This window comes from Beta vulgaris, chromosome 9, assembly GCF_026745355.1.
Source record: "Beta vulgaris subsp. vulgaris cultivar EL10 chromosome 9, EL10.2, whole genome shotgun sequence".
Lineage (NCBI taxonomy): Eukaryota > Viridiplantae > Streptophyta > Magnoliopsida > Caryophyllales > Amaranthaceae > Beta > Beta vulgaris.
In genome coordinates, this window is record NC_079210.1 from 3,136,635 (window position 1) to 3,158,106 (window position 21,472).

At 35.8% G+C, this 21,472-nt stretch overlaps 1 protein-coding gene and 1 long non-coding RNA gene across 2 annotated transcripts in view; both read left to right on the forward strand.

Annotated features, from left to right (window-relative positions):
• LOC130589973 (uncharacterized) overlaps nucleotides 1–21,472 on the forward strand; it is an 82,118-nt gene that overhangs the window by 6,110 nt on the left and 54,536 nt on the right. The gene's annotated exons all lie outside the window — the stretch shown is intronic.
• On the forward strand, nucleotides 1,310–5,085 carry LOC104902705 (UDP-glucose 6-dehydrogenase 1). Its single transcript, XM_010690585.4, has 3 exons — nucleotides 1,310–1,636; nucleotides 1,724–1,791; nucleotides 3,410–5,085. Exon 3 carries the CDS (start codon nucleotides 3,419–3,421, stop codon nucleotides 4,859–4,861), a length of 1,443 nt encoding a protein of 480 aa, XP_010688887.1. The 5' UTR covers nucleotides 1,310–1,636; nucleotides 1,724–1,791; nucleotides 3,410–3,418; the 3' UTR covers nucleotides 4,862–5,085.

Consider the following 21,472-nt stretch of genomic DNA (forward strand, 5'->3'; position numbering starts at 1 on the left):
ACATTAAACCCTTTGGGGCTTAATACAATATATCATAATAAATGCTAGATATTACATAAAAATGGGGGTAACAATGTTAATCCACTTGGCTTGAGAAGAACCTAGGAACTGCCAAGTAGTCATAATTTTGTTTGTGCTTAAGGTGACACGAGTGGATGGAAGAATTAGGAGCAAGTACCCCCTTTTTTATAATTAAAACTAATTTCACTTAATACTAATTTATATCCTAGAAATATAAATAGGATCATTTGTAAAAGAAGACTCATATTCTCAAAGTATTATTAATTAAAATATAATCACATAGTCAGAACTTTAATAAAATATGATTTAATTTCCAAATTAAAGCTGTTTTAAAACTAGGGCTATTACATGAGCCCTCCCTTCACACCTCATGGGGATGATCTATAGGGTTCATAACCACTCCTCTTGTTATAGGACCCTTACTAAGCCAACACTAAAATTCGGCTCTACCCAATCTTTTTTGGTTCACTTTTACATTCCCACTTATCCTCAGTGAATTGGGTTTTTACCTAAGCACACCTAGGTGGAATAGTACTTACTAGAGGTGGGCGTGGGACGAGCAAGCACACGGGCCGGCCCGTCCCGTTGTCCGCTACGTGGGCTGCGATCCTGTCACGGTCACGGAATATTATTTCAGGCCCGCACCGGCACGAGCCCGCCTAGATGGCTCGCGGGTTGAATGCTCCTTTCCTTTGTTTTTTAGCCTAAAACTGTCAAAAACCCAAAAAAAAAAAAAATACAGGTCAGGCCCGCAAGAGACACGATCCTGGCCCGCGACCCCAGTGGACAAAATTTGAAAATTTCAAGCCCGACCCGCCACTCACGAGCTCGAACCTAACTCGGTCCGCCAATTCCCCAAGCTCGCGGGCCGAGTCCATGAACAGGCCCGACCGGCTCATGTCCAGATCTACTACTTACTACTAAAATACTAGTAACATAGTAGGGTATTATCAATTTTTTTTTTTAACAAATTGTCTTTACATACATTCAAATTGTCTCTACTCTTTACATGCATCCAAATTGTCTTCAGTGCACCAATCATCTTCTTCATATCCTCACGGACCTCACCTACACCGCTACACCGCTTTCACGCGCCTCTCATCCATCACTCATCAGTCAGCCCCCTACACCATCACTACAAAACAAAAAAAGGAAAAAAACACAACAAAACCTAAAACCTCCTTTCTTATTCAATCAATTGCAAGAACTTCCGCACTAATAAAATTTCCACCTTTCTTTCCTCAATTCAATTAAATTCCCATAAATCATTTCCAACAATAACACTCGATTGCTTCTTCATCCAGCAATAAATAATCAATATGCATACACCGTCTTTTTTAATAAGAGTAATTTCAACGTTAAAGAAATCACAAATCACAATATTCAATTCCAGATTTCCCAATTTCCAGATCCAAAGGGCCCCACTTTCTCCTACCAATACCATGTTAGGCGTCATCACTCATCACCAACCCTTCATCCCCACGTTATTTTCTCACTTTACCATCTTACCCTTCCCATATTCTTCTTCATACATATACATATACCACGTTTTTCTCTTATTTCACTCTCTCATTTACACACTTTCTCACTCTTCGATCTTTAGCTCAACTTCCAGGTAATTCTCCATCTTTTGTCTTAATTTCTAAGTTAACTTTTTACTTCTAAGATCTAATCTCATTTTTGTCTTGATTTTTTCTTCTAGTGTTGTAAATTAGTTCGTGATTTTCACTTTCATCTTCAATTTGAGCTAAGGTTGAAGCTATATTCGAGGTAATTTTTTTCGATGTTTTAATAGATCTTTTGAATTTATAAGATCTAAGATTCGAATTTTGGTTTTGAAAAGTTTATATGCTGATGTAATGTTGTAGTTAGTTGAATTTTTGATCTGAATGAATTTGAGTGAGTAGATCCGATTTGGTTAGATTAGTATTATGATTAAGCAGATCTTTGACTAAAATTGACGAGAATTTAACAAATCTCACCTAATATTATTGAATAGTAATGAATACTTTAATTTCATGAAATGAGATTTATTATTGGTGTGTGTGGTTGACTATAATGGCGCGAATGTGGTAGATTAAACGAGATCGAGTTGATAAGATGATGTTGGACAAGATGATCTATACGATGCTTAATCATGGATTAGGAATGAAGTGTGATTCGATAATAATGATAACTATAGTATAGAGGTGGACGGATCTGTAACTAGTTTAGAGTTATGATTTGTTTCAGCATAATGTTAGAGACCATATGAGATGTGTGATTGAATACATGATGCTGTAATTGCGCATATTGATTGTTCTTTTCAGCATTTAGAACAACATATATCAGCTTCTGAAATTGTTGTAAGTCATTGCGAACTGCGCACAAAGCAGAGCACTTTGTTCTGATTTGTAGATCAAACTTAATAGGTATGCTCATGGCAGGAATAATCTAATAGCTAGGGAACAAATTTGAACTAAAGCAAGAAAATTTGAGATTCGGCACTATTGTAAATTAGAGCTCTCTTTGTCTTTTCAACTGTTGTCCTTTGTCTGCTCCTTACTTGTCTTATGTAAGCTAATATCTGTAATTAAGTTAGCATGCTCTTAAATTTTGCTTGAGCAGCTCAGTTTCCTGGTGATTCAGACTTACCCCTGCATTTTTTTTGTTAGTTCAGTAAAATGATCTACTAAGATAAGAACATTCATTCTTAGGTTTCAATTCAGGCCTATCTTTTCCTTCTCTTGATACTATCTAGAATTTCGCGCTAACTAGCCAAAACCCGAAGGAGGAAAATGCTTTTTGAAGTTGTTCACATAAAATAGCTAGGAGTTAATTCTGAGCCTCTGTGGCACTATATGCATAAGCCATAATGAGAACCAAAGATACATACTAGCTAGGAAGAAAAATACAACTCAATTCAACCCAAATTTACTATATGTTCTAAAATTTCGATAGACACAAGCACATATCATGCAAAAAAATTTTATGACAACTTGCTATATAGCATATAGCTTTTTTCACATTCAGTCAATAGAATAGGTTTAAATAAGACCATGCTTTGGCCAAGAGACAAGCAATGCACTCATCGTAACTAGTCTAACTCATGAAGTATTTTTTAGTTAAAAGTAGTAGGTCAGATTTTGTCAGATCATCTTACTGCTTGTCTATTATAGTCAGAGATACATCTTATTGATCTAGCAACATCGGATTCAGATGTGTTTGTTGTGGGATACCCGTATTGATAATCATTGCTTTTGTCATGAAAAAGAAATCCTTCTGTTGGATCTGGACCTTTTGGTTGTATTTTTTTTATGTGTTGGGTGTATTGTATCGATCAATGACCATGATTGGTCATTTTATAAATTTATTATTCTCATGCATAACTTTTTCAACTTCAATTTAGATAGTGAAAATGGTGAAGATTTGCTGCATTGGGGCTGGTTATGTGGGTGGCCCTACTATGGCAGTGATAGCACTTAAGTGCCCAAAGATTGAAGTTGCAGTGGTTGATATCTCTGTGTCTCGGATCAATGCATGGAACAGTGACCAGCTTCCGATCTATGAGCCCGGTCTAGATGATGTGGTAAAGCAATGTCGTGGAAGGAACCTTTTCTTCAGTACTGAAGTGGAGAAGCACGTAGCTGAGGCTGACATTATCTTTGTCTCAGTCAATACCCCAACCAAAACCCAGGGTCTTGGAGCAGGCAAAGCTGCTGATTTAACTTACTGGGAGAGTGCTGCCCGTATGATTGCTGATGTTTCAAAGTCTGACAAAATTGTTGTCGAGAAATCAACTGTGCCAGTGAAAACCGCTGAGGCAATCGAAAAGATTCTGACACACAACACCAAAGGAATCAAGTACCAGATCCTCTCGAATCCTGAGTTCCTTGCTGAAGGTACTGCCATTCAGGATCTCTTCAACCCCGACAGAGTTCTCATTGGTGGCCGGGAAACCCCAGAAGGCCTGAAGGCAGTTCAGGCGTTGAAGGATATCTATGCTCAATGGATTCCTGAGGACCAGATCTTAACCACTAATCTTTGGTCTGCTGAGCTCTCGAAGCTTGCTGCCAATGCCTTTCTAGCACAGAGGATTTCATCTGTCAATGCAATGTCAGCTCTTTGTGAGGCTACCGGGGCAGATGTTACAGAAGTGTCATATGCTGTTGGTAAGGACAGTAGGATCGGGCCTAAGTTTCTGAATGCTAGTGTTGGTTTTGGAGGGTCTTGCTTCCAGAAAGACATTTTGAACTTGGTATACATCTGTGAGTGCAATGGCCTCCCAGAGGTTGCCGAGTACTGGAAACAGGTAATCAAGATCAATGATTACCAGAAGAATCGTTTTGTGAATCGGGTTGTTGCCTCCATGTTCAACACTGTTTCAAACAAGAAGGTTGCTGTTCTTGGATTTGCTTTCAAGAAGGATACAGGTGATACCAGGGAGACACCTGCCATTGATGTGTGCAAGGGTTTGTTGGGAGACAAGGCGAGGTTGAGCATCTATGATCCTCAAGTCACAGAGGATCAGATTCAGAGAGATCTCACCATGAAGAAGTTTGACTGGGACCATCCCATTCACCTCCAGCCCACAAGTCCGACAACTGTGAAGCAAGTGAGCGTGGTTTGGGATGCTTATGAGGCCACCAAAGATGCTCATGCTCTGTGTATTATGACAGAGTGGGATGAATTCAAAAAACTTGATTACAAGAGGATTTTTGACAACATGCAGAAGCCAGCTTTTGTGTTTGATGGAAGAAATGTTGTGAATGCAGATGAACTGAGGGCAATCGGGTTCATCGTATACTCGATTGGTAAGCCTTTAGATCCATGGCTTAAGGACATGCCTGCCGTGGCTTAGGGAATCAATTGATAGTCTTTGCTGGGGTTTGGATATGAGAGTTCATATCAGGATTCAATTTTAGTTTCATTCATTCATATCTAATGTTGTACTTTTATTTTTCTTTTTTAAAATTGTTCCCCGGCACCACAAAAAGATCATTAATCAGGAACACGACCATCTTTGTAGACTTGGTTGTGTCTCCATATTTTACCTTGAATTGTATCATTGTATGTTTGATGCTACACTCCTGTCTTTTGCCTTTTTCACAGGAACGCTTCTCTCCATTTTATGGTTTTATTGTAATTTGTATCATTACTTAAATAAGTAGTAACATAGTATTTGCTAAATACAACACTTACAAATGTGTATTATTTCCCTCCTCGTTTCCCATGCATACGGGTGCTTATCGAAAGAGCTGAGCCCGAATAGCACTGGGCTCAGCTCGAGCTCGTTGTACTTTTCATGGGCTCGACGAGCTTGGGGGAGCCGAGCTCGGCTTGAGCTCGTGATTGGTTTTTGCTGCTCGAGCTCGCTTTTCAGGCTCGGCTCGAACTAGGGTTCGATTATGGGCTCGAGCTCGATGCTCATTTGGGAAATTTATTTTGCGAAAAATCTGTATATATCTTAGTTGAGTTAATATTTTAAAAGAAATATTTAATATAACTTTTTGATATAAAATATTTATTTTATATAAAATATTTTTTTAGTATAAATAAATAATCGAGCTTTTCAGCTTAGCTCGTTTAAATCGCGAGCCGAGATCGAACTCGAGCTGAGCCACAATGAGCCGAGCTTTAACCGAGCCGAGTCCGGGCTATTCACGAGCTTGTCAGACTCATCATCACCGAGTCACCCCTACATATGGTAACCTCAGCCTTCGACCTTTTTCATTACATTTCATCCAAAATTCTAAATATTTTACATTGATTCACTACCTCGCTCTTGTGGTTCTATTTGATTAAATCCTAATCAACCATTCTAAGCACCCAAGCACAAAGTCTGAGGATTAGAATTCCAACAATCAGAGATAATTTATAGAATAATCTGATGATCTGGCGAAGCAAGTTTTTTTATTTATTTACTTTTCCCCGTTTTATATTCTTTGTCTTCAATTGTTTTACAGGCAAGTTTTGTCTAACTTACTTCTATATTGATCGATCTCATTTTTATAATTAGTTCTAATTCAAAGAGGAATGGTTTGAGCTTGGAAGCTTTCATCAATCTTTATTCCTCCCAATTGCATGTTGTTTGATTCCCATATAGGCATATACTACATGATGATGCATAATTGTTAGTTCCCAAATTTCGTGCGAATTGTGACAAATTGGTGAAATGATTGTGTTTGGCAATTTTGGTAGATTCTATAAGTTGGGTATTTCGTAGTTTTTATAGGTGGGGAATATGGTTATGCAATTTTATACCACTGACTGAAATAGTTTATGTTGTTTCATAAAGCTGGTAAAAGTACAATGTTAATTTGAGTTTCTTGAAACTCGTACGAAATGTATTAGTACTAGATCGAGCAATGATATGCCCATATCCGATATGGATCAATATCATGGCATTTATGTAATTTTTATGACAAAAGTAATGTTAAAAAATTATAATTTCATTTTTTTTTGGAGCTTATTAGTTTAAATCTTATATCATATCAGTTAGCTATTAAATCATATATGGACTACATCTAATTATATCAAGTATCCGATATGGAAAAAGTTGTCCCATATCGGATATGGGCAAATACTTTCTCATACTAGATCATTCAAAAACTAGTTTAGTATTATTATTATTATTGAAACGAGTGAGCAAGACTTGCAACCCACCATGTGCTGCCCCAAAGGTCTCGTATCGTGACCACTTTGCAATACATTATCCAACCACCAAGCTACAACTTTTATATGCGATAAAATTTCAACAACATATTTTATCCTTGTGAGATCGATGGGATTTATGAGATTAAAAATCGATCATTTTTTCTTAAAACGTTTTGATTTGGACCCATAAATGAAACTATCACCCATTAGCATGTTGTCGCCAAAAGCTAATCAACCCCCTATTTCTTCTTGGAAATCTCGTAATTGTTCCAAAGCAATCATAAAGATATCCAGAAGAAACTCATTTTGAAAATACTTATCCTTAAGTCTTTGTAACTCAATCATGTATGCTGGAATCATCAAAGATATATTTTTGCCTCACTGAAATAGTTAACCAAGCTTTTTCCCTACAAATGACATACCTTATAAATAAACTACAAATGACATAGGATAAACTAAAATCAACACGCCACACTAGATGTGGCCGGTGGCTAAGGCTAATGCTGGAATGTCTCCGATAAAATCTATTGTGAGTTCAGAATATATCGAAATATCCCAATTTTGAATGTTATGTACTATACACTTTGTGGACCTTTCAGGATCGAAATAAATCATAGAGTAATAGACCATTTGAAAGCATATTCTTGGCCAAAAGAGAACATATGAATGGAAGTGAAGCAATAATGGGGAGTTTCAAGACATACATTAGATATGTAACAAGTTATAAAAGACACTTTTAGTCACATTATAGAAGGTCTTGACCACCAGAGAATCACTAATGTCTTGTACAAAAAAACATTGTTAGATCCAAAAAAAGTTCCAGATTAACGATTTTGAATCTTAAACGGATTATTATGATTATCAAATCTTGCCAAAAGCTTCCAGTTTATGGCAAAAAGTTCATGGAATGATGTTATCTCAATAGCTTTTAAACAAGCCATCAAAAAAAAAAATTTAAAAGAAGTTTTTAGACAAATGTGATTGTTGACCACACCATGACACTAAATGAATACAACGGCTATCTATGAAAATACTACTTCAATAGCTTTCTCACTTGGATGACTATAAATTCTAAGAATTACTTCTAGCATAGTACGTTGTTTCATGAGTCATATATACTATCCTACATTCAAAATATAAGGCATATACGATGTTAGAGATCGAATTTTGATCGTTAATTACTCTGCTGATAAAAAAAAATTAAAAAATAATGTTATTATAGTATTTTTCAATACGAATCCAACGGATATTATTTTTATAATTTTTTCTATCATATTATGAAAAATATTTGTGATTAAAGCAAATTTTCGTAACGTGAATGCTTTATATTTTGAAACAGAAAAAGTAACTATAGTAGTATAAAATTGACCAGATCTGGCTTGGTGAAGTGGAACCTTTTACGAAAGAATTAATATCATTGCATTTGCAGTGTGGTGTACTTGGTAGTTTATTACTATCCCCCATTGCCGGATTGGCAAAAGCTCATTTTATAAGTTATCACTTAAGATTAAAGTAATAGTATAACACTTTTTTCCTCAGAAAAAATATATTAGTGTAATACTCACAAAGTCACAAGGTTGCCACTTTGTAAACTGCAAATCTAACAGCTGAACTTTCAATCTTGACCCTCCGCTAGCAAAAATTATACTCCCTTCTTTTTTTTTTTTTAATATAACATCGGACATTTTATATTTATCAAGGTATAACTTTGACCGATAATATCTATAATTGTATAAAAGTAAAAATTGTAAAAAAAATATATATTTGAAAAGTGTATACCATAACGGTGACAAATCAAACAACATCGCACATGATTATATTGTTTCTTATGTATAAATAGCAATTAAAATTAAAGGTCAAAGTGTATTAGATGAATAGTGTCCAAATTTAATATGTTACATCTAAAAAAATGGAGGGGTAGTGATGAGAGGCTTTGGTTATTTTTCTCACTTTTGCAATTCTAATCTTCTATCGACTACAAACAAAAAACACACATATAAAGGAGTGTTTTTGGACAAATTAGGGGTAGACATGTCAACTGGAGAGTTAGATCTTTGGGTTTAGGTTATTTTTAAGTTGGAATGAATATTGTTTGTTGAAGACCCGAAATTTTCAGGTCCGAATCAACTTAAAAGAGTTAAATATTTAAATGCATTGTATAAGATTTGATCTCATGATCACAAACATATATATTAAAATCTTAACCACCAAACCAAGTGATACTTGATAGAGAACATATTGTGTCGGACTCGTCCGACCATAATCTTGGTCGGACGACTTTCAGGTGGTTCCAATTTTTTTCAGGTAGTCTTCATTTTTTTCAGGTGGTTCCAATTTTTTTCAGGTAGTCTTTATTTTGTTTTCAGTTAGTCTTCTTTGTTTTTCAGTGGGTTTTTGTACTTCAGTTAGACTTACTTGGGTTTCAGTTGGTCTTTATTCTTTTTCAGGTAGTCTACATTTTTCTTCAGGTGGTCTTTATTCTTTTTCAGGTAGTCTACATTTTTTTTCAGGTAGTCTTCATTTTGTTTCAGTTAGTCCATTATTTCTTTCAGTTGGTCCAACTGAAAGAAAAGAAAGTCCAACTGAAAGAAAAGAAAGTCTAACTGAAAGAAAAGAAAGTCACTGAAAGAAAAGAAAGTCTAACTGAAAGAAAAGAAAGTCCAACTGAAAGAAAACAAAGACCAACTGAAAAGAAAACAAAACACTAACCTCTGCTTTCTCTCACTTTTCCTTCTTCTTCATTCCTCTTAGAACTGAAAGGAAACTTACGAAAAGAAATGGAGGCACCATTGTTGGACGACGTCGTAGGCAAACTTACGAAAAGAAATGGAGGCACCATTGTTGGACGACGTCGTAGGCAATGAGAGATCGGAGCATTGTAGTCGGAGACGCCGGAGATTACGCGGCTGTGAATAGCGTGAAAGAGGCGGCGTCAGTGTTCTGGATTGAATCATTGAAGTTATGGAAGATTGCTGCTCCATTGGTATATGTGAATCCTACGAAACAAACTTTATACTTGTGGTATATGTGAAGAATAGATATTAGTATGAAGGTTTCAAAATGCATTTTCTACCTTATGTTTATGTTTGCTTTGTGAGATCTCATTATCTAGATTCGCATTCTGCTCCATTGGTGTTTCTCTCGCACTCTCTCGTTAGTGAAAGAGAGTATGGCATCAGTCCGACGGAACCTATTGGGTCAGACGGTCTGACCCAATACTTTCACTACTTGATATTATCAATTTAAAGTAAATTATTAATAAATGAAATAAATAATCACCTGGAACGTAGCCGGGCCTAAAAACTAGTTAATGGTACAAAACGTGCATTGACAAACGTGATAGATAGAAATGAGAATTAAAAAAAAAAAAAAAAAAGACAAAACTAAGAATCATATACACCATACAAAACTGTAAGTTATAAATGAGTCTTCTATTGATCAAAGCAGCTGGCTAATGAATCGAAAAATTGGATTATATAAAATTGAAGAGAAACTTTGGTAGAAAAAGGCTCGAGCTAACTAGATTCTATTCTATAGCATAAAATGTGATATCATGTTTGTGTGAAGGAGAGTCAAAATGTCAATGTTATTAAACGGGGTGCAAGTAGGTAGCAAAGTAATGGTCTCTTGATTAAAGCTCTGACTAATAGAATGCATAATGTCCTGTCAAATAGTAGTAGTTCATAATAGTCAAACTGATTTCATGGAAGGTGGAGTTGAATTTAACGATATAATCATGAGTCACAAGTTGATCAAAATCCCTTGTTGTATGATTAATATGGATATGCATAAGGCTTATGGGAAGATATAAGAAATTAATTCGCAACAATTTATCTCTTCTTAATTGACTTCTTATTACATAGTCGGCCACTCTAGGTAGGTTGCCTACTAGTGATCGTATGATCTAAGTTGGAATTCAGTATGCAATTTATATACTACTCCGTTCGATTTTTATTAGTTTATCCATTTTTGTAGGTTATATTTGTTTATATATTAACTTAAACCTTAATATCTCTTATTAGCAATAAGCAAAAATTACAAAAAGTAATTGATATTTGAATAATTCACATTGAGACGAATCTAATAAGATCTCACATGACTATATTTTTCACAAGAGACAGTCAAAGTCATGTATGTGAATAGTGTCAAAAGTCAAAATGGGTAAACTAATAAAAACGGATGAATTATGTGCAGAATTGAGATGAAATCCATTTTTTTGGTAGAAATAGAACGATAATACAATAAAATGTCAAAGTACATAGTTCTTAGCCATGGTCAGAATTGTCAGTCATGGATTCCATATTAATACTAGATAAGTCTGAAGAGAAATACTTAATACATTCCGGGGGAGGGATACATAATTCCTCCAAATTGTTTGTGCCTGCGAACCTCCCTTGAGCATATTTTGCTAATGCATCCGCAAGCTTGTTGGTATTCCATCCTTCATGTTTCAGCTCGATTTATGAATTTTCTTGGAGCAACACCCTACAATCATAGATAACATTATACAAAATACTCTTGACCTTCCTGTTATTTTTTATTTCCTCTAACGCATTCTTACAATCAGAGGTGATGATGCAATTGCCCCAATTCTGATTTACTGCCCACTTAACAGCCATTAGAATACCTCTTGTCTTTGCTCCAAAGCATTAGAGCAATAAGTGCTCATATAAACCCCTCCTTGCCACCTACCACGCGAGTCCCGACAAATAGCAGCTAAAAAAGCTTTTTTAGTTAACACAAGGAACGAGCTATCCACATTGATTTTTAGGAGCAATGCCGATGGGGGAGCCCAACCTGGGAAAGAGTTTTGATTTGACGAATTTGGATAGTTAAGGTTAGGGCCATGGGTCTTGATGTTGCTGGGATTTACTAGATGGTGAAGTTAGAGATGGGGGTGGCAATGTTGGGAGCTTTTCCCACCTTAGGTTGGTCCCTAAAGTAGAACCATTTGGTGGCAGCCCAACGAGACTTTTTAATAGAAAGGGAAGAAGAAATATTCTTCTTGGTGAAAACCCAGGCATTCCGTCTTAACCAAAGGCCCCATATTGTGAAAATAAAATCAACATTTGAGGGAACTAAAGAAGGCAAATTAAAGTATTATGGCCGTTAATGATATTTTCTTTTAACCACTCTTTGAAGGAAATGGAGCTATTAACAATCATCTTCTTATCCATCCATAAGAGGTTTGTTAATTATCGCCCCAAAATTACTTAAAATCGCCCAAAATTTATTTTTTCAGAATATTTTACCCTTTCCTCCTTTACGCACGCCCCACCACGCCCCACCACCCCCTACCTCTTCACTGCCACCTGTGACCCTCCACCGCCGTCACCTACCTCCCCCAACCACCACCATCACCCACGTAGAATTGTTGCGAAATTTTTTTAGGATTGGGCGAACGTCCGCGATGGACGATCTCCCCATGGCCGGAAAGTCTGGCCTGGACGTTCCGGCCATGGGGCGATCGTCCGCGGTGGACATTCCACCCATGGCCGGAACGTCCAGGCCAGACGTTCCGGCCATGGGGCGAACGTCCACCGCGGACGTTCACCCAATCCTAAAAAAAATTCGCAACAATTCTACGTGGGTCGACGGAGAGCGGTCTGCCTTGGTCTCAGGTCGTCGGGGGTGGTGGACCAGCGAAGTCGTCGAAAGTTCGAGTACAACGCCACAGCAAGGTGGTCGGCAACTGAGAAGGAGAGAGAACACTAAGGGGTTAAGGGCTTGAGAAGGAGAGAGATAACTCAGGTTTAAGGGCTTGTAGTGGCAGGATCGGAGGTGGGTGGTGGTGGTGGTGACAGTCTGTTAGGTGGGTGGTAGTGGTGACAGTCTGTTAGGTGGGTGGTGGTGGTGGTGGTGGGTGCTTGGCAGGTGGGTGGTGATGATTTAAGGAAAAAAAAGAGAAGGTTATAGAGGTAATTTCAACTATTTTTTTGGGCGATTTTAAGTAATTGTGGGGCGATGTATAGAAGTTCAGATCCATAACTCTAAGGCCTTAGGACAACTTCTTAGAATATGGTTCATATTTTCCAGTTCTTGTGGAAAAAAAGGACAGTTTTTAGTGTAGGAGTTTATCCGAAAATTGATATTATCATTAGTGGGCATCCTATTCCACCAAGTTTGCCAAAGGAAGAAAAATGATGTTTAGGAAGGCCTGGGGCCTTCCATATCCAATCCCACGAATCATCCTCAGTGGTGGTAGAAAGAAAAATAGTTGCTTTTTTCGAGCTGAACTTTCCCATGTCTGACCATAGAGAGTATGTATAGCCCTCCTTGGAGGAGAATTCAATAGTTCTAATTCTCTCAATTAGCTCAAGAGCAAGATTCATGGAGCAAACATTGGTAATATCAAGGTTTTTAGAGCATTCAAGCAAAGTTCATTTTCATTAATATTAAGAGGACCATGAATAAGTGATCTTAAATTATTGTCATGGAGCCACTTATCATTCCAAAGGTTACAATTGCCATTACCCACAACCCAAGCTATGCTATGTTTATAAGTATCCTACTCAAATCCTATGCATTTCCAAATGTGAGACCCTATTTTAAACTTAAGGGGGTCGTTTCTTTTGTTAAAATACTTCTCTTTGATAATGTTAGAAGCCCACATGAGATCATTATCTAGTTTCCAGCAGAGGCTGGTAATGCTTATCTTATTCATGTTCCTATGAGTGATAAAGCCTAGACCTCCTTTACTCTTTTGATTGCAAATTTTTTCCCAAGCTACCCACGTAATTCTTTTCCTATCTTCCTTATGTTTTGATGGCTAATGGAAAATCGATTTGCATGTATTAGAGAGGGATTGCCTGAAGGGCAGCATTTATAAGGATGGTTCTCCCCGCTTTGTTGAGACTCTTGGCTTTCCAGGAAGCCAGCTTGGTGGCAGCTTTATCAATGATGAAGTTCAATTTATTCTTTGACGGGTTCTTATGACATAGGGGAAAGCCAAGGAAAGAAACTAGGTCATTGGTGCTTAGAATGTTCAGTTCCTGTTCAAAATCGTCTCTTATGTTTATATTAGTATTAGGGGAGAAATAAAGTATACTCTTAGCATCATTAGACTTTTGGCCCGAAATGGCAAAAAGGAGTTCAGAGTACTCCTCATAGTGGAGAGAGTGAGAGTATTTGCTTCTCCAAATAGTAGGATGTCATCAACGAAGAAAAGATGGAAAATCTCCGTACTACCCCCGATCGACCTTGAATGGGGTCCATTCATTTGAATTACAAACTTCATGGATATTCCTAGATAAGTAATCAAGGCAAATAATGAAAAAGTAGGGGGATCATTGATCATATCTTTTTCCAAATGTGAGTTTTTAAATTTGGAATTAATAACATCCTTACTTGGTTGAAGAAGGTGAGAAATTTAAGTAATGGCAGAAGGATGTTCAATATATGAGAAATATGTAAAATGAGACCCACTAAGAGAGTTGTACAAAGCCCACTTCATGGGCCTTTCCCTCACATTGTATTACTGCACATTTATGTATAGACGTATAGTCCTATGTATAACTTTTTGAGTGATCTCGTGTGATATGCTATTTTGTCTTCTTGTACAGCTAGCTCTAGGTTTATCTGAGTGATTCATGTATATATATTGTAATGGGGGCTAAGGACCGCAATACACACAATATAATATATATAGCCACACAAAAGGTGAGAACTTTCTGCACAACTTTCTATCTTTCCTAGAAGTTAAGCTTAGCTCACCAGATTTAGAGTAATTTTACTCTACATGGTATCAGACCATAATAGCTAATATTATCAAACACAAGCCAATTAAAAAGTTTAATTTTTCAAGCCGAAGATAATCATGGCAACTAAGGACAAGGAGAGCAACAATATTGAAATCACCAGTCCTTTAAATCTGCATCCAAATGAAGGATGTTTAAGTGTGTCTGAGAATCTTTAAGGCACCGCCAACTACAGATCATGAAAAAGGTCAATGGAGATAGTCTTTGCTAGAAAAAGGAATCTAGGATTTGTCATTGGCCTTGTAACCAGAGACAAAGAAGATAGCAAGAAACAAGAGTTGTGGGATACTTGCAACAATGTTGTAATATCCTGGATTCATGCTTCTTTGAGTGAAACCGTCAAAAAATCAGTCTTTTATTATACCTTTACAAGGGATATTTGCGTGCAACTAGAAAAAAGATTCACTATGAGCAATGGCTCTGTAAATTAAAGTACAGACTCAGTAAGGAGATGTATGAGGTAAACAACAAGGCATTTCCATTAATGAATATTACACAAAATTGAGCACTTTGTAGGCTGAACTCGAAGATTTGAACAACTATCCTCCAATCACTTAAGTCACTCCTAAAGTGGGTGAATTTATCCAAGCTATACAGCGGGAGGAACAACATTTATTCCAGATCCTGAATGGCCTTGATGATGACTACACATCACAAAGAAGCCAACTCCTGATGCAAAGCCCCTTGCCAACTATGGAAGTTGCACGTGCCTCACTTCAAAAAGAAGAAGCATAGAGAGAAGTTCTAAACCTGAGCAACCTTAGCCTAGAAGCATCGGCCATGAATTACAAATTGACAGAACTACAGGTCGTGAAAAGTCAAATTTCACAGGTAGAGGAGGATTTGAAGAAATTTGCACGGTGTGTACTGGAAGAAACAATCATGCAGCAGAATAGTGCTGGCAAGTGATATGTTATCCTAAAGTTCATCATATGGCCAGGAACAACCCAAGAGTTGCAAAGAAAGAATCATACACTAAACACAGGTGGAACAAGAACAAGAACAAGAACAAGGATACATGATATTTATATTAATATATAAATATCTTCCTTATCCGGGATAGAGTCCAGGCATGATAAGTAGTTTAGAGTAATTAGAATATGTTATTCATCATTCTTATCCATCTACTAATATTTTTATTATATAAATACTTACATCGATGGTTTTTTCAGCATCTGCAATATAGCTATAATTCCCATACATTGAACTCCCACCAAGGACTTTATGGTTATCTCGACTAAAAATTGGTATCACAAGTGATAAAGTTGTTACTAAAAATGTTAGATTGGCACTAATTTTCAGTATCAACTAGCTTTTAGATCCGGGATATGCTCCAAATAATTATAATATTCATTTATTAATATTTCACTATAAAATGTAATACCAAATATCACTCGGTTTGATGGTTAAGACTTTAGTGTATAAACTTGAGCGAGGTTATAGGATCAAATTTTATAAGATGTATATTCTTTTTTTTTTATCGTATGCGTTTATGTAAACACTCTAAGGGATAACGCCAGGTGACGTAGTTTCTTGCTTAATAATGCCTTTTAATATATTAACTAGTTTTAGGCCCGGACAATGCCCCGGATATTTATATATTTCATCTATTGATAATTTGATTTTAAAATAATTACACCATATATCACTTGGTGTAACGGTAAATGTATCTTAATACTTATTAATAGGTCATGGGATCGATTCAAGATATCATTATTTTTTTCCAAAAAATATATGATGACCAATATACTATTGGTTTATTGCACACACGATAAAATTCTAGTGCAAGAGGGAAGGTTCCACATGGCACATAAAAGCACACCTGAAATAAATTATATACACAATCAAGGAATTTGTGTTATGATTAACAATTTCACTGACCTTCTTTACGTGAGTTGCCCGCTGACCTTTAAACTCCATTTCCTGATTCGTATTCTCGAACAACAACAATAATATATGATTAGCATCAAGAATAATTTGTAAAACTATCCCATTAGTTACGAAGTACAGGATTCTCACATTCATGGTGAATTTTGAAAAGGGGAGATGGAGCGTGGAGATGGTATGAATGCAAAAAACAAATCAAATAAGAAAAATAAACTTTATGGCTGGAGCCTGGAAGTAGGAATTTATTGCCACATTACTAATTACAACACATATCTATAATTTTGTGAAAATATGAACCACTAAAAGATGTTAGATGAGATGGTAAGTCTTTGGAAATCCTTAACTGAGGTCGGGGGTTCGAGCCCGAGCTTTTTTTTTTTTGGTAAAATGTAAGTAGCTTCATTAATAATTACCAAAAAAAAACCAATGCAACATTACACCAACAGATTGCTAAACAACATTCGAGCCCAAGCTTTAGCATATATATTTTTTTAAATAATGATCACATGACTTATTGTTGATTAATAAATACGTGGCAAAATGAGGGTGCCACATGGCGCATAGACGTTCTTATGCACACCTTTTAATATATTTGTATAGACAAATAGATATAGATATAACAGCTCGTCTTGCAAGAGACCGCCTAATTATAACATTATAATTAGGCAGGCCCAAGTCCAAACAATATGAGCTAATCAGCCCATATACACCGTGCGTGTTTCACTTTCCTTTATCTCTCTTCACTCTCATCAACCCACATGCGTTTCTCTCTCATCCTCTCTCTCGTTTCTTCACTCCTCATTATCTCACAATTTGCTAGGACATTCAAATCTCAACCAACAACATCCAAAAAAGCTTGTAGTTAGTGATGTTCAAGCACATTTTCATTCGATTTTCAAAGAATTTCAATTTCAAAAATTGTAAAGGTAAGTAACTACTTGTTTTATGCATTTTCGAGCCGATTTATGTCAATTTGATTCTTAGCTCGTTCCTTCATCAAGTTACATGCATATGTTAAATTTGCTCAAGTTAGGGTTTTGGAGATGCTAATTCGAAGCTAAGTTTCAGCTAATTGTTCGTAAAACTATCTTGATCTATCATCAGCTTAATTTTGATGAGATTTTAAGAGAATTTTTGATATTTTTGGCGTAATTTTGGTTATAGGTAGCTCGTGTCTCTGTTGGAGTGTTTATGGCAACATGAAGCTCAAAGTTCTGAAGGTTCATTTTATTTTGCTTGATTTTTTGTAAATGATTTGTTGCTTTTTGAGGTTATGATTTGAATTTGTCAACTGTTGTTGAGTTGTGTGGTAATCTGATTTAGGTATTTATGAATTCCTTATTAGTATATATGTAGGTCTGATGTAGGAACAATGTGGAAGAATTTTTATTTCAAAATGGCAGATTATTATGTTTTGATGTTGTTTTATGTGTGGTTTTATGTTTTAAATTCCTATTCACTATAAATTATTATATCATTACTGATTTAATACTAAGTTAGTTACATTTTAAGTACTTCTTTTTCATATATGAAAAATGTACAGACTACAAACTTGATTTCACGAATTTCAATCATTGAGGATTATTTAGATACATTAGTAGCTACTATAACTTGATTAGTGACCACTTTAAGTGATTTAACCTAAACTTGGTTGGTGATCAGTTTTGCGGTAAGTTTTTGTCTATCTATTATCACTTTAATTAATTCAGTATCCACTATAACTTGATTGTTGATTAGTTTCTTATTATCATTTCTTAGACTCCTTTATAATATATGGACACTAATAAGACTACAAATGAAACTAAAACATATTACATGCATTAAGTATCCACTTTATTTCATTTAGTAACCAGTTTAGGTTTATTTGTGATCACTTTAACTCAATTCTCCATCCGTTAAGTGAGAAGTTTAAAATTCAATTACTTACTGCTTTCTACAAGGCTAAACAAGTTCTCATTGAAACATACTGCTCTCCTAATGAATTGTCATTTGGGTTCTTGTTATTTGAAAGATGCTTAATTTTTCGGCAGTTTATTTCATTAAGTAACTAGTTTACTTCCTTATGTGACCACTTTAAGTTCATTGGGTGCCACTTTATTTATTTATTTTTAAGCATTTTAAATCATTTGATTTTCACTTTAAATGAATTTGCTGTATAATCTGATTTCACTTATTTTTTTTTTGTTATTTGACTTTTATTTTCTGCATAACCCTTTGATCAAGCTCGATTGAAGTTGGGGATGACCTAGATGTTTGCTACAACATGCACACAAGAGCTCAAAAAGAGTGCAAGAGAGAACTTTGAACCTACACAAGACGGATCGCCAACAATGACTCAACTGTTTGAAAATCCAGAAGTGTTGAAGCAAATTGATGAGATCGAGAAGCTACTACAAACAATTGAGAAAGCAATTGCAGACATGCCCTCATTTGACTTGGGTATACTTGGGCTCCACGACATACCACCCAAAAACACAACAACCTCAAATTCCCACCAAGCAAGCAGATGAAGCTAATCAAACGTTTTGCAGGAGATCGAAAAGACACCAACACGTACCAAACACAACCATTGTAGTTTTGCAAAATTTGCGAAAACCATCTCCACTGAAGCAAAACTCTCATGTGAAGGAATCCGAACCATTGTAGTAGAACTTTATGTAATTAGTAGAAGTACAAACAAAATAATTACCACTGGTTTGTTATATGCAATATTATGCTAGAGCGGTACTGAACTTTATGTTCTATTTACAAGTTATGTTGATTAGTAAGTTTTATGTTCTTAAGTGACTATTATATGTCAATTAGAGACCATGATATGCCAATTAGTCACTATTTTATGTTGACTTTAGATTTCTTCAAGTTAGAGACTACTATACTCCATTTGATGCTTGTTAAAATTAGTCACCTATTCATTTGCTAATTACTTTAATTTAGACTCATATTGAATGTCACTACTGACAAAATTAACAAAATATTGAAAAAATAGAAACCTTGCTTATTTCAATAAATAACTACTTGAATTCATTAAGGGACTAATTTAAATTTAGGGCCTAAATTAAAGTTGACTCCAAATCAATTTTACAACTAAACAGTTCAAGTTAGTGAAAAATATTGTTGAACAACTAATAAAATTGTAATTAGTTACTAGTTTAACATTTTGAAACTAAATGAATCCATTATAGGACTACTATAAATAATTTAAAAAACACAAAGTTGAACATCTAATATATTTCAATAAAGTCACTATTTAAATTCATTTGGTACCTAATTTAAGCTAATTGGTGCCCACTTTAATATATTTACTGAATATTTAAGAAATTAAACGACAAAATACATAATAATAATGGAGAAACTTCAATTGTGAAATGGAAAGAACCAAGTATATTTATTACCATAGTCACTAACAAAAAATCACTCTAATTACATGTGTGAGTTCCTAAATGTTAAAAATAATAATAAGTGACCAACAACAACCATTGTGTTACCAACATAAATCATCATGTGACCATTATAATCATTCAAGAAGTTACAATAATCTAGCAGGAGGAGTGTAAGCACCAAACTCCTTTGCTGCATTAGAAACAACAGCAGCTTTCCTGACTCACTTTTGCTTCTCTCAAGACCTGATTTTGGCCTCACACTTCTTCCCCCGATTTTGAACTGAGGAGGATCAATAACAGTGATAAACATGAACCATCGCCGGCGGAGGAGGAACGATCATCACTCTAGGATCGGCGGCAGGAATCATGCTCGGCAGGAATCGACTTCTTTGGCACAAATTTCGGCGCCTGCGCATTGAGTTTACTCGAGGACGAGTTCCTCAACAACAACAATCCACAAGACACGAAATCATTCTCTTCAATATACAAATCATTCTACTCAATCGAATCTAAACATCGAAGAACCCTAAAACCTCTTCGTTCTGAACACTTACCTTCAATTCTTACTCGTTATCCTCAATTTCGATTCTAGATTTAACTCTTTAGTCTTTACCTTAGAATCACCGATTTTTCTCTCTTCATTATTGCTTCAACGTGGACTAAATCTCTTCGATTCATCGATTTGTCGAGGTCGAAGTTTTTCGCAGGGAATGAATTGACGATTTTGGTGGCGAATTGCCGGAATTTGATGGCGTTGGATTTGACAAATGCGACAGAGTTGCTGATGCAGCTAATCTGGAGAAGTTGTGGTTAGAGAGGTGTAAAATTGAGGTTGGGCTTCTCTATTAGAATTGGGCCTGGGCTAGTCTAACTTTAATGTTAAAGGTAGGCAGTCTTTCTAGATAATTTGTTTCTCTATTAGAATTGGGCCTGGGCTAGTCTAACTTTAATGTTAAAGTTAGGTAGTCTTTCTAGATAATTTGTGTAGATATAACTACTTTGAGTACCAATATCTTAGCAAAAATGACCATAATTAAGATGGGAGTCCAATCAGTCATAGATAGAAATTTAAGAAGGCCTCTCCAGTCCCGTGTAATAGCACTAGAGGTGATCGTGAGCGAGTCTGGACTAGAAATGGGTCAAGCTTACTCCAAAAATTTGTCAAGCGGGTCGGGAATCGCAAACGGGTATGTTTTTTTGCCTCTATTCGCCCTTTTATTAGTGGACGAACCGACGCAGGTAAAGTGTAAACAGGCGTCTAAAATACTTTTTTATGGGAAAAAAAAACATGCGCCATAGTTGTCTGACAAGTGAAACTTATATCAAGAAAAAAAAATACTTTTAAGGCAATGATAATTAATATTAAAAAATTATGTAATATTCAATTGTCAATGAGCATTAAAAAAATTATGAAAAAAGATATTAATTTAAGTGAAAAGGAAAATATAAGAGTGGAATTAAAATTTGAAATATATCCGAATGAACATTCAAAATAATGGAGATTATGCTTTGATACATGTCAACGAGTTGTAAATTGTGACAGTAGTAACATTTAATATAATTTGTGGAATACATAATACTAAAAGTTAACCGGCCGGACGAGCTTGTTCATTCGATACTTTTTATTGCGGCTACGCTCCCGTCAACGTTAACGAATGGACTTGTCTCATATAAATTTCCAGTTTTTTTCAAAAAGCTATCCGAACCTGCCTAATTTTGCGAATCGGATGGGTGGACCTATTGGCTATTGAGCTATCCCACGGTCCTGCCTAGGGGTGCTTATCGAGTTGA